Below are 14,690 nucleotides of genomic sequence, written 5' to 3'. Positions count from 1 at the left end.
ACCACACGTTAGAACTGACAAAGAGCCCATGGGTCCAGAGGTACACCTGATCCTCGTAGCAACCCTGAGAGGTCAGTATTTGTAGCCTCTTGATTGGGGGGAAATACGGTGACTCAGGAAGGGAAAGGGAGTCAGAATTTATCAAAATGGGCATGGCTCATCTGATGCTTATAGCAGCCCTGGGAAGCTGGCATAGTTATTTTATAGATGAGAAAACTGAAGCTTCAGAGAGGTCAAGTATAATACATACATACAGCCAGTAAGATGCACAGAAAGAATTAAGATCCTGTGCCTCTCCCTTTCCTCTCATTGGCCTTCTCTTGCTTGCTCCCTCTCTCTTTTCCCTCCTACCTTTTCCCTCTCCCTTTCTCCCCTCCTTCCCTCCCTCTCTCTCATTACCATGTGCGCAGACTTAGATACAGGTTCTCTTATTACAGAAGGTATCTTCTGGTCTTTCCTCAGTTTCCCCTTCTTGGAGAGGAACAGCTGCAGGCATGCGGAGATTAAAGGAAAGAACCAGGCAAAGCACTGTCTTTCTTTGCCAGGGTCCATTAATTTTTGCTTTGGGCCTGGGAATTGGCTGTGGTCATATGAGCAAAGATTGGCTCATCTGCTAAAGAGTCCATGATGGAAGAAAGGCAACTGCAAGGCACCTACCATCTGTTCAGTCTCAGAGAATCAATCAGAAACAAAGTGAGTTGGAGAGGAAAGCGCTCACAGGGAAGAAAGGCTGGGCTGTCTGGGCCCACGGGCCACTCAGTTCCCAACATATGTGGGCTGTCTGGTCAGAGCTCAAGCTTGGAAGCTGTCTTCACTGTCAGTGTTTTCTCTGCACTGAGCACGTGAGGTTGGGGTGCTGGCTGGTACTTCTTTTTTTTCTTTATTAAAAAGGATTTTTTTTTTTTGCCATACCCTGCACGGCATATGGGATCTTAGTTCCTGACTAGGGATCGAACTCACACCCTCTGCATTGGAAGCATGGAGTCTCAACCACTGGACTACCAGGGAAGACCCTGGCTGGTGTTTTAGTTCCTGGCTTCTGCTTGCACCCCAGAGTCAGAGACATCATCCAGTCAGCTGCTAGGTGAGGTTCTAGATCTCTTGCCCCTGGAACCCAGGAATTGGGCATCAAGGTGGCTCAGCTTCCTTGGTCACCTTTCCTGGGAAGGCCAGCTGGGAAAGAGGGGGCGTGGCGACCCCTTCTCCTGTCCCAGGAGCAGGTCCTCAGGTCCGGCCTGGGCTCCTCCTTCACTCTCATCCCCTACACACAGTCAGTCCTGGAAACCGTCAACTCTCTGTCCTAAATATGGAGCAAGTTCATCCTCTCAGGCTTGCTTCTGTGTCACTGTCTGGTCCCTCTTATTTCTCACCTGGAGTTTTGCCATTGCCTCCCAAATGGTCTTCCCAACCGCAGACCTTGTCTTCTCCCCTCATCATCCATCCCTTCTAAACAGAAATCCAGTCACGTCCCTTGTTGGATTAAAATGCTTCTGTGGGGCTTCCTTGGTGGTTCAGCAGTTAAGAATCTGCCTTCCAATGCAAGGACACCGGTTTGACCCCTGGTCTGGAAAGATCTCATATGCCAAAGGGCAACTAAACCCAGGTGCCACCACTGGAGCCCACACATCTAGAGCCCCGTGCGGTAGCAAGAGAAGCTGCAGCAGTAAGTCTGTGCGCCACGACCGAGAGCAGCGCCTCTCGCCACGACTAGAGAAAGGCCGAGTGCAGCAACGAAGACCCAGCACAGCCATTAATAAATAAATAAAAATTTTAAAAAACTAAAATTAAAAGGAAAGCTTAAATGAAGTCTTCTCTGCCAACCAGTCACAATTCCTCCGCAAGGCTTACACATCCCTCACCTCCAGAACACCCAATTTCCAGCTCTCCCCCTGCTGCTCTCAGCCTTCGTCTCAGTCCTCTGTCGTGGCCGGGGAAAGACCCTCAGGAGGTGGCTCAGGTGTCAGCGTCCCTTCTGGGACAGCTGCCCTGATCCCCCCGCCTCACCGCACTTTCGCGCTATCATGAGTCATTGCACTCCGCTGCAGTTGTTCACCTCATGGGCTTTCCCCCGGGTAGACTGCCAGCTGTATGATGCCAGGGACCGCATCTCCAGCGTCCAGCACGGGCAGGCACACAGTAAGTGCTTGCAGGATGTTTGTGGGAACGTCAACGCCCTGTGCTCCAGGGCAGGAGGGAGCACTCATCAGCTGTGACCACACCCACATCCTCACTGGTGAGAGTGAGGAGGCGAGTCCAGGGAATTTGGGTACACCTGACCGGACCCCACAAACACACACAGCTCACCACCCTGAGACCAGCCCTTTCCCCATGACCCTAGACCTTGCATGCTCTTGGGTAGTCAGGAGACCCATTCTCCTATGGCATTCCCTGGTACCCCATCCTGATGTATTCATTGCCGTTTTTGTTGCTGTTCAGTCGCTCAGTCATGTTCGACTCTGCGACCTCATGGACTGCAGCATGCCAGGCCTTCTTATCCATCACCAACTCCTAGAACTTCCTCAAACTCATGTCCATCGAGTCGGTGATGTCATCCAACCATCTCATCCTCTGTCGTCCCCTTCTCCTCCTGCCCTCAATCTTTCCCAGCATCAGGGTCTTTTCCAGTGAGTCAGTTCTTCACATCAAGTGGTCAAAGTATTGCAGCTTTGGTTTCAGCATCAGCCCTTCCACTGAATATTCAGGACTGATTTCCTTTAGGATGGACTGGTTGGATCTCCTTGCAATTCAAGGGACTCTCAAGACTCTTCTCCAACATCACAGTTCAAAAGCATCAATTCTTCAGTGCTCAGTTTTCTTTATAGTCCAACTCTCACATCTATACATGACCACTGGAAAACCATAGCTTTGACTAGATGGACTTTTGTTGGCAAAGTAATGTCTTTGCTTTTTAGTATGCTGTCTAGGTTGGTCATAGCTTTTCTGCAAAGGAGCAAGCATCTTTAAATTTCATGGCTGCAGTCACCATCTGCAGTGATTTTGGAGCCTAAGAAAATAAACTCTGTCACTGTTACCATTGTTTCCCCATCTATTTGCCATGAAGCAATGGGATCGGATGCCATAATCTTCATTTTTTGAATGTTGAGTTTTAAGCCAGCTTTTTCAACTCTCCTCTTTCAGTTTCATCAAGAGGCTCTTTAGTTCTTCTTTACTTTCTGCCATAAGGGTGGTGTCATCTGCAGAGCTGAGGTTACTGATACTATTATCACTATAATATCATTGCTATAGCACATACAGATTTACATATATAGGCTGTCAGATCAGATCAGATCAAATCAGTCGCTCAGTCGTGTCCGACTCTTTACGACCCCATGAATCGCAGCACGCCAGGCCTCCCTGTCCATCACCAGCTCCCGGAGTTCACTCAGACTCAGGTCCATCGAGTCAGTGATGCCATCCAGCCATCTCATCCTCTGCCGTCCCCTTCTCCTCTTGCTCCCAATCCCTCCCAGCATCAGAATCTTTTCCAGTGAGTCAACTCTTCACATGAGGTGGCCAAAGTACTGGAGTTTCAGCTTTAGCATCATTCCTTCCAAAGAAATCCCAGGGCTGATCTCCTTCAGAATGGACTGGTTGGATCTCCTTGCAGTCCAAGGGACTCTCAAGAGTCTTCTCCAACACCACAGTTCAAAAGCGTCAATTCTTCGGCACTCAGCCTTCTTCACAGTCCAACTCTCACATCCATACATGACCACAGGAAAAACCATAGCCTTGACTAGACGAACCTTTGTTGGCAAAGTAATGTCTCTGCTTTTGAATATGCTATCTAGGTTGGTTATAACTTTCCTTCCAAGGAGTAAGCGTCTTTTAATTTCATGGCTGCAGTCACCATCTGTAGTATCTACATATATATCTACATACACAGCATATAAATAGCTACATTTATAGCATATACATCTAGACATATGCATATACTTTATATTTCTTTATGTCCTTCCACTAGATGATAAGGCTCAGAAGGGAAGGGTGTTTTGGATTACTGTTGTTTTGTCTCTCTCTCTCTCTTTTTTTTTTTAATTTTCTGTTCAGTGATGTAACCTCAGCACCTAGAACATACCTAGCTCACAATAGGCAAGGGTACCCCACCCCCACATGGAAGAGGTACATGGGCCTTCCTTCTCTCTCTCTCCCTCATTTAAAACATTTTTTTTTAATTGCAAAATGAATCATAAATACAGAAAACCACATAGATAGATAGTGATAGTGAAGTCGCTCAGTCGTGTCCAACTCTTTGCGACCCCATGGACTGTAGCCAACCAGGCTTCTCTGTCCATGGGATTTTCCAGACAAGAATACTGGAGTGGGGTGCCATTTCCTTCTCCAGGGGATCTTCCCAACCCAAGGATCCAACCCAGGTCTCCCACATTGTAGGCAGACACTTTACTGTCTGAGCCACCAGGGAAGCCAAAGTATTACAAATCAATTCCCCACCATCCACCAAAGGTTATCAACCCTTAAAAATGTCATTATAAACTCATAAAGTTTAAAATATTTGCTGGTATTTGATTGACTGTTTTTACAGTTATCCACACCACAGCTCTAATTATTCCATCTTGGGACAGTAGAAGCTTCTTCAGTGTGGCTTCTGAGTTCTTTGCAGGTGACCATCAAGCACTATGACTTTGTTGCATTCTAGCAGGACAAGATGGAGAAGGCAATGGCACCCCACTCCAGTACTTTTGCCTAGAAAATCCCCTGGACAAAGGAGCCTGGTGGGCTGCAGTCCATGGGGTCACTAGAGTCGGACACGACTGAGCGACTTCACTTTCACTTTTCACTTTCATGCATTGGAGAAGGAAATGGCAACCCACTCCAGTATTTTTGCCTGGAGAATCCCAGGGACGGGGGAGCCTGGTGGGCTGCCGTCTCTGGGGTGGCACAGAGTCGAACACGACTGAAGCGACTTAGCAGCAGCAGCAGCAGCAGTAGGACAAGAGGTTTCAGCCTTATCATGGATATTTCCTATCCCAGCTGTAGCATCATACATATCTCCGAAATTAAAAAACAACTGTGATGTGTTACTTCAAATTCACAATCTGGCCCCTAATTATGCTTATACCTACTGGGTTGGATATTCTTTCTAGGACTTCGCACACTTATAGCTCCAGTCCAGGATACCATCTTCTATTTGGTTGTCATGTCTCCTTAAGCTCTTCTTGCTGTGCAAGTTTTTCATACTTCCTTTGCTTTAAATGGCCTCGACTGTTGGGAGAAGTATGGGTCAGGTATTTTATAGAATGTCTTTCAACTGCAGTATGTCTGATGTTCCCTCATGATTAGACGATGGGTTTTGGGAAGGAAGACCACAGAGTTTATGCGTATTCTCATTTGGCCACCTGATGCGAAGAGCCAATTCATTGGAAAAGACCCTGATGCTGGGAAAGATTGAAGGCAAAGGAGAAGGGGGCAACAGAGGATGAGATGGTTAGAAAGCACCACTGACTCACTGGACATGAATTTGAGTAGACTCCAAGAGTCAGTAAAGGACAGGCGAGCCTAGTGTGCTGTAGTCCTTGGGGTTGCAAAGAGTTGGACACAACTTAGCATCTGAACAACTCATCACAGCTCATCAACATGGCTTATCCCTGTTGAGTTTAACCATTATCGGCTGGCTGAGGTATACTCCCCTATTTTTCCTCCATCCACACTGTCCTTCTTGGCAGAAAGTCACTTTCAACGTAGCCACAATCTGAGGAGTAGAGGGTAAAATTGTACCTCATCAAGGACACAGTATCTACATAAATTATTTGGACTTTTCCCCATGGGAAATTTATTTGTTCTTCATCTTTTCTTTATTCATGCAACCATTTATTTATATCAGTGTGAAATCCATGGATATTTATTTTACATTTTGGGTTATTGTTGTTGTTCAGCCAACCCAGTTGTGTCCAACTCTTTGCAACCCCATGGATGGCGGCACACCAGGTCTCTCTGTCCCTCACCATCTCCTGAAGTTTGCCCAAGTTCATGTCTATGGCATCGGTGATGCCATCATCATCTCATCCTCTGATGCCCTCTTCTCCTTCTGTCCTCAATCTTTGGGTAATAACCCAATATTACTTTATTTTCTGGCTCAAGTTGTTCCAACTCTGGTTCTTGGGAGCTTTTCCTATGTCCCTTTGATATATTTCCATCACTGTGTGTTTTAATACTTCCTAATTTTCTGGCCCTAAATGATGTTCCAGGCTCATCTTGTATATTTGCTATTCCAGACTTAGAATCAGCAGCTCTCCAAGGAGCTCTGGTTCCTTGCATTGGATATCGATATTAGAAATCAGGATCAGGGTTGTGCCTATGGCTTGACGTGCTATCATTGCTGAGGCATCATTGCTGCCGGACATTCTCTGCTGACAGAGCAAGGACATTGGGAATGGCAATCCAGTCCTGAAGAATTCCACAGACAGAGTCTGGTGGGCTACAGTCCACGGGGTGTCAAAGAGCTGGACACGACTGAAGTGACTTAGCACACATTCTAATCTGTGTCTGTAAACATATCTGTGTTTATGTAGACATCCTATATCTAAGTTTATATATATATATGTGTATGCTCAGTCGCTCAGTAGGGTCCAACTCTCTGCAGCCCCGTGGACTGTAGCCCACCAGGCTCCTCTGTCCATTGAATTTTCCAGGCAAGAATACTGGAGTGGGTTGCCATTTCCTGCTCCAGGGCATCTTCCCAACCCAGGCATTGATTGAATGTGTCTCTTGAGTCTCCTGCATTGGCAGGTGAATTTTTTACCACTAATGCCATGTGGGATGCCCCAAAGGCACATACTCTAGTGAGCTTAACAAACACATGCTAATGTCTCCTACTCTAAGCCTTTACCATACGGATCATTCTAGCCTTTTCTCCTTGTCTGTAACCTCTTCTGGACCAACAATGAGAAACCTGACTCCCTCAATCCATTAACTTATAGTGCCCATAAACTGCGGCTCAAGTTGTTCACACACACGTCCATGAGAAACACCTTTATCAGCTAAAGTACAGTGTCATGGCACAGTTCTTTTTATGCTTAGTTCTAGAGCCCATGAATCCCCAAAACTGCTTAGGAAACCCCCTAACGCTACTTAAGAAAACCCCATCTTTTCTCCCCAACCCCTTCAGTAAGGTTGTTTCACACTTTTCATACAGGTATAATCTTTTATCATAGTCTTATTTCATCATGGGGTCCCCTGAATTCCTAAATAATTTTTTTAAAAAGTTTTATACATTAAGGTCATTCTTTGGGCTGTAAAGTTTATGGGATTTGACAGTTCATAGTGTCATATAGACACCATTACAGTATCATAGTGAATAGTGTCACCACCCTAAAAGCATCTCCTGGGCTTCATCTATGCAATAATGCTCTTCCTCCTTACTCTCCAAATAATATCCTCTCTTCTTTTGCATGCTGTCTTATTTTAAATGAGCATTTTATATGATTTCACTTTGTTTCCTTTCTTAGTATATCAATTTTATTTGTTAAATCTTTTTTTTTTTTTTTTTTTAGTATTTGCTCTAGAGTTTATGATGGACAGGGAGGCCTGGTGTGCTGCGATTCATGGGGTCACAAAGAGTCGGACACGACTGAGTGACTGAAATGGACTGAAATGAACTGAACTGAACTGAACCTTCAAATTGGACTTCCCGGGTGGCTCAGTGGTAAAGAATCTGCCTGCTAATTCAGGAGACACAGGTTTGACCCCTGGGTTGGGAAGATTCCTTGGAGAAGGAAATGACAACCCACTCCAGTATTCTTGCCTGGGAAATCCCATGGACAGAGAAGCCTCGTGGGCTACAGTCCAGGGGGTCACAAAGAGTCGGACACAACTTGGTGACTAAACACCACCAGCAGCAACAACCTTCAAATTACGCTGTAGCACTTTGTGTGTAACACTGGTGCCTTAAAGCATCCCCAGTTCCTCCCTCACATGCCTTATCGTGTTGCTGTCATTCATTTCACTCATCTATATTTATTACCATTAAATACATCGTTAATGTTGTCACTTTAAACAGTTATCTTTTAGATCAATTAAGAATAAGAAAAAAATTTCAACTTCATTTATTTCTCTTCTGATGCTCTTCCTTTCTCTGTGTAGATCAAATTTCTGACCTACATCATTTTCCTTATGTTTGAAAACCTTTTCTTTTTTCTTGTTTTTAAAAAAAGCTTTAAAAAATATTTCTTGCAGGGAAGGTCATATAGAAATGCACATTTTGTTTGTCCGATAAAATCTTCAGTTCTCTTTCGCTTTGAAGCATATAGAATTCTAGATGGGTGACTTTTTCTTTCAACACTTCAAGTATTTCATTTTTCATTCTCTTCATGCTTGCGTGGTTTCAGACAAGAAGTATGGTGTATTTCTTCCTGTTCCTCTGTAGGTAAGTAGTAACTCCCCTATCCTCACCACTCCAGCCTTCTATTAAGATTTTTTCTTTGTCTTCAGTTTTTTGCAATTTGAATATGACCTACTTAAATGTGCTACTTATTTATTTGGTTATTTATTTACTCTGTTTATCCTGACTAGTGTTCTCTAAGGTTCCTGGTTCTGTGATGTGATGTCTGTCGTTAAGAAAATCTTCAGCCATTATTACTTCAAAGATTTTTCCTGCTCAGATCTTCTTTCATCTCTTTCTGGTATTCCGATTATGCACAAGTTATACTTTTTGGAATTGTCCCAAAGTTCTTAGATGCTTTGATCTTTATTATTTTTTTCATTTCATTTTTCTGTTTGCTTTGCAATTTGGGAAGTTTCTACTGACCTATATTCAAGCTCACTGATTCTTTCCTTGGCCTTGTTGAATCTATTGATGAGCCCATCAAAGACATTCATTATTTCTGTTATGGTGGTTTTGAGCTCTAGTGTGTTTCTTTTTGACTTTTACTTAGAACTTCTATCGTTTCTTGAACCATGTCTACTTTTCCCAATTGAACCCTTGGTATGTAGCAATACTTATTTCAAGTTCTCTTTCTGATTATTTCAACAGACTGTCCTACCTGAGTCTGGTTCTGATGATTGCTTTGTCTCTTCTTCCCTTTTGGTATGCCTTGTAATTTTCTGTTGAAAACTGGTCATATTGTTTCAGGTTATAGAAACTGAGGTGAACAGACCTTCACTGTGGGGATTCATTAATGTATTAATCAGGCTAAGGGGTGGGCCATGTTGAGTGCGGTATCTGTAGGTACCAGTGGCTCCAGATTCTTCTTGTTTCCTTGGGTTTGTCTCTTCTCTTGAACTGAGCTCCCCTAAGTATTCACTGGGCTTCCCTGGTGGCTCAGACGGTAAAGAATTCGTCTGCAGCGCAGGAGACCAGGCTTAATCCCTGGGTTGGGAAGATCTCATGAGGAAGGGAATGGCAGCCCGGTCCAGTATTTTTGCCTGGAGAAGCCCACTTATCAGAAAGAGCCTGGATCTCGCAGTTCTTTCAGTCACAGTCCTCAAATAATATACTGGATTCTTGATGTGGTGATAAAGTGTGGGGGATAGGGCTCTGCCAATCCTTTAAATCTCCTTCTTGATTTTAAAAGCATTCTTCCTTTCCACCTTCTATTTATCTTAAGGCATTATGTGCTGCATTTATGTGGCTTATGTTTCCTCATATTAAAATCTGCATTTCTGAAATGTACCTTTCTTTTATATTCTTTTTGAGCACTCATCCCAAATTTCTAAGTTTTTTCTAATTCGATTTAGGTTGTTATAGGCTGCTTTGAATCACATTAAGGGTTTCAGCTGGTAGGTTAAAATTTTGGTATCTATTGTAAGCATGTCTTTTGGAGTGTCATTGCCAATAAGGAAATCAATCTATTTTACTTTATTATTGAAATATAGCTGACTTACAACATTGTGTTAATTACTGCTATAGAGCAAAGTGCTAATCTACTTTTAATTCTTTTTCTTATAATAGCTTTGTAGGAGATTGCCACCAGTACATTTTGTTGCTAATTTTTGTTCTACACAAATTTTGCTAATTACACAAAAATTAACAACAAAATGTATTGGTGGCAATCCCATACGAAGCTATTACAAGAAAAAAAGAGAATTTATAAAGAAGTGTGGGTTGGGGTAGTTGTTTTTTTTTTAAACTCCGTAGAGTTTTCTTGTCTTTAAAAAAAGATTTATTTTATTTTGGCCGTGCTGGGTCTTTGTTGCTGCACGCAGTCTTCCTCTGGTTGCAGGGAGCGGGGGCTATTGTTCGTCATGGTGCATGGGCTTCTCACTGCAGTGGCTTCTCTCGTAGAGGATCACAGGCTTCAGGTGCATGAGCTTCGGGAGTTGCAACATGCGGGCTCAGTGGTTGTGGCTCGTGGGTTCTAGAGTAAAGGCTCAGCAGTTGTGGCACACAGGTTCAGTTGCTCCATTGCATGTGGAATCTTCCTGGACTGGGGATCAAACCCGTGTCCCTTGCATTGCAAGGTGGATTCTTAACCACTGAGCCACTGGGGACGCCCCCACAGAGCTTCCTTTAGCTGTTTTCATATAGCATTCAAAACTTGATGGCTAGATTCCTTTTCCATTTTTAATTGGACCATCCCTTTTCTTCTTCACTATCGCCCTCACTGTGAGTAATTTTGATCCTATTCACACAGGGCCCTGTCCTGGGAGGGAGATTTGGTTGGTCAGTTTTAGGAGCTCACAGTGTCTGATGATTGTAGCTCTTTGAACCTTAACTGTAAGTCTTCATGCTCACCTGATGTTGGATTGGGCAAACCCCTTCCCACTTTCAATTGCTTTTGCAATTTGGTCCATGGCACTTTCTTACTGGGACTCTTCTCTTCCTGGATCTGACAGATATCTGCCTGTTTATTTCCAATTCCTTCCACACAGATACTGATATCACACCAGTCTTGGGGCTCTTGGGAGACTGTCATTCCCATTTTGAAATTTTTGGGTTTATCACATTAATTCTGTTTGTTGCAAATATGGTCCTTGAGGTTTTTGGTTTTGCTATCTAGTTGCTCAGATATGTGGGAATTCTGAGAAATTCAGAAACATATAATTTCAGAGATGTACCACCATTTTCCCACAATCCCCTTTTTCTTTTGTCGTTGTTCAATTGCTAAGTCATCTCCGACTTTTTGTGACCCCAAGGACTGCAGCACACCAGGCTCCTCTGCCCTCTACTCTCTCCTGGAATTTGCTCAAATTCATATCCATTGAGTCAGTGATGCCATCTAACCATCTCATCCTCCACTGCCCCCTTTTCCTTCTGCCTTCAATCTTTCCCAGCATCAGGTCTTTTCCAATGAGTTGACTCTTCACATCAAGTGGTCAAAGATGATTCAGCTTCAGCATCAGTCATTCCAATGAATATTCAGGGTTTATTTCCTTGAGGACTGACTGGTTTGATTCCTTCTCCTTCAGTTCAGTTCAGTCACTCAGTCGTGTCCGACTCTGTGACCCCATGAATCGCAGCACACCAGGCCTCCCTGTCCATCACAAACTCCCGGAGTTCACCCAAACTCGTGTGCGTCGAGTTGGTGATGCCATCCAGCCATCTCATCTCCTATAGTCCCCTTCTCCTCCTGCACCCAAGCCCTCTTTTTCCTTATATCCCCGCTAATCAGGAAAAGGTCAAGCATTGCCATGCCCTTGAGTCGAACATCTTTCTGTCACAGAGTCATGCTACACCCTTCCTCAAAAACTTTCACAGGGTCTCTTTCTTGCTCCCAGATTCAATTATAAAATTCCTTAACATAGCATGTTGACATTGAACTCCTGCTGGTTACCTCCTCATTTAGCCATGGCGCCCACCAAATCCTTGTACAAATGCTTTACTCTAGAGTCTTCCACTTACTGTGCTACAGACACGAGGTCGTTCACATCCCTGGGCTTTTTCCTGCACTGTTTTCTAAACTGGGAACACCCTTCCACTCTTTTTCCTTCATCCTGCTCAGCTCAAAACATCAACCCTTCTGCCAACTTTCTTTAAACCACCTAGGCAGGATGAATCACTGATTTTGCGCAAAGCAGTTAAGTATTAAAAGCACAGACTGTCTCTGTTCAAATCCAGCTCTGTCACTATATGGATGGGGATTAGAATGCTGCCTCACTAATTGGTTATTTTTGAGCCTTTATTGAGATAATCTGTGTAAAGGATTTAGCACATAATAGATGCTCAGTAACTGGAAGCCATTATTAATGTCTCTCTTTCTCACTAAATTACATCTTAGAAGGTGCAGAGTTCCTCCTGCAAAATGATACCGTCTTGAGGGGCCAGCGAGTTGCATTGCCTGTATTAGACGTTTAACTAATATTTGTTGATGTTATTTTTAACCATGCGACATGGGGAAATTCCTGGCAAGTTTAGGGGGAAGGGAATTTATCTGAAAAAAGAGGCAAGTGTTACCTTCCAGTACAGGAGATAGCAAAAAACATGGCCATTGGATGACTCTAGAACTAGCTTCTAATGCTGGCTCTTGCACCTATAACCTGTATGATGCAAGTCTGTGTCTAATAGTGTTAAGACTCCAGGCTGTGGAATCTGGTTTGAATCTAGGATGTAACATTTTTTACCTGTGAGACGTTAGGCAACTCTATTCACTACTCTGAACCTCAGTTTTCTCCTTTTTAAGTGGGGATAATAACAGTACCTACCCCATAGAGTTGTCATGAGAATTAAATGTGTTGGTATATGTAAAGAATTTGGATCAGGGAATGGCCACATATATTTGATTGTAGTATTATGAAAGTGCCAATTTCGCTGACCCTGAAAGTTAGGATATTCTATCTATAAACAATAAAGATGCAATTAACAAAGGGACCCGTTAATGGTGATGGAGGGATTTATACTTACTTTCTGCATTCATGGGTGCCATGTCAAATAAGAGGGTACCCTATGTTGATTTTTGTTGTTGTTTTTATTGAGATTGGGAAAAAGCTCTTGCCTTGGGAGAGTAATGAGGTTATTATGCAGAGTGAGACAACCAAAACAGACCCTGCTGTCATCAAATGTTTGGCTATGAATCCGAGATCCTGTTATCTCAAATTCCGATCCCTTGAAAAGGTCAGTGGCTGGCTCCAGGTGAGGGCCCGTCAGCTCTCAGAGACATTGCATCTGATAACTTAGTCCTTTCATATTTACCTTGAAGAAGGAAGCAAGCTTTGTATTGCCGTGATAAATAGAAGAACGATAAACGCACAGACCAAGTTTGATTTGAATACTTCATCCCTCATTTGAGAATACTGTAATTAAAAAAGAAAGGGGAGAATGAATTACATTGCAGCAGAGTTGGGCTCTTGGAAGAGTTAAGCTTTTACCAGTGTTTGGAGTCAGGGGGAAACATCAAGAAAAGATAAGGCATTTCAATATATATATATATATATATATGTATATTTATTTGACATTAAGAGGCATCCATATGTTAATAAATCTTTGCGGGCATTACCTCCATCCCTCCCACCAGCCTTCCAGCGAGAGCCCAGGGGTGAATATGATCTCCTTTATAGCAAAAGGGAGCGATTTCCTTTATAGCAAAAGGGAATGGGAGAGGGACTTTGCATGAGCTTATAAATCAGTTCTCCTCCTTCCTCTGAACTCACATCATCTGAACAAAACAGCAGAGCACACATCCATATACGTAGCAAATCAAATTCACATGGACTTTCTTCATGAGTAAACGTTAAGTCATTCAAGGATCTTGCTCTTGGGGACACAAGGAAATTTTTGACCATAGAGTCCTTCTGCCTCCCTTTTTCATGAAAACTATTGAAAAATAAATTCATGGAGTCTTAGAATAGAAAAGACCAAGAAAATCTCCAGCAAGGGCAGTCCTTTCATTTTGTACAAGAGAAACCAAGACTGATGGACCAATATGCTTGATTGCCCTTCTGTTGTCTGCTCGAGGTGGCCCTGGGGAATGGTGCTAACTTTATTTTGATTATCCAGAGTAGTCAGTAATTTCATTGTCCACCCTTAAAAGCTTCCGGAAGGTCAGCACTGAACGTATATATACTTGTCTTAGTCTTGCCTAGTTTCCTGAACTTTGAGTCACTAAACTGAGGAATAATCCAATTCCTTCAGAAGGAAGAAAGGATTTTTAAAACTGAAAAAGGTCTTAAAGTTAGCCTACAACCAAGTCCCTCTTTTTGTCTTAATGCCAGAGAGGTCTAGTAACTCACCATAGATCACATAGCGCATAACATTTTGAGGGGTGGGAACAGAATGCTAAGTCTGACTTTGCAATGTCTTTGATCCTCAATTTGAATTTCACCATGATTTTATGAAGGAAGCATGAGAACTTCCTTCATAAAACTTCCTTCTTTTCTGGAAGAGTTCTCATGCTCTATGTCCCTAATACTAAGAGAAGACTTACTTGGGTCAATGAAATCATAAAATTAGTCAAACTTACTGTTGGTATGGGAGTCCAGTCCCTGGTAACATGATTTTTATTCTCTTGCCTACTCCTTGGTGTGGTCTAGGTTTTAGACTGAACTCGCTGCTCGCTGTCATGGCTGTGATTTGGAGAGTGGGAATGACCTGCAGTTAGTGAACTGCATGGTGCAGGCACCAATGCAGCTCAGAAACTGCACATTCATCGCTGTCAGAGGGCAATGTTTTTTCTACTCACTGGTGCTGAGTCCTCTGCCTGTTTGCTGACAACCTGCTCCATACCTCGAGGTGAACATGTCCCTGAAAAATCATGTGGAATCTCCACTCTTGATAAAATGATAGAAAACTCGTGTTACTGACA

The 14,690-nt window shown here is 43.3% G+C and overlaps 1 protein-coding gene across 2 annotated transcripts in view; it reads right to left on the bottom strand.

The window, feature by feature from the left end:
- ADCY8 (adenylate cyclase 8) overlaps positions 1 to 14,690 on the bottom strand; it is a 226,473-nt gene that overhangs the window by 57,470 nt on the left and 154,313 nt on the right. For both annotated transcript variants that reach the window (XM_005899997.2, XM_070382775.1), the window contains exon 9: positions 13,082 to 13,182. In XM_005899997.2, the coding sequence (XP_005900059.2) occupies positions 13,082 to 13,182 (101 nt within the window). The remainder of the gene's footprint in view (positions 1 to 13,081; positions 13,183 to 14,690) is intronic.

The sequence above is a fragment of the Bos mutus genome, chromosome 14, assembly GCF_027580195.1.
Source record: "Bos mutus isolate GX-2022 chromosome 14, NWIPB_WYAK_1.1, whole genome shotgun sequence".
Lineage (NCBI taxonomy): Eukaryota > Metazoa > Chordata > Mammalia > Artiodactyla > Bovidae > Bos > Bos mutus.
The sequence above is the reverse complement of the archived record's forward strand: the minus strand, read 5'-3'. Positions and strand labels throughout refer to the sequence as shown.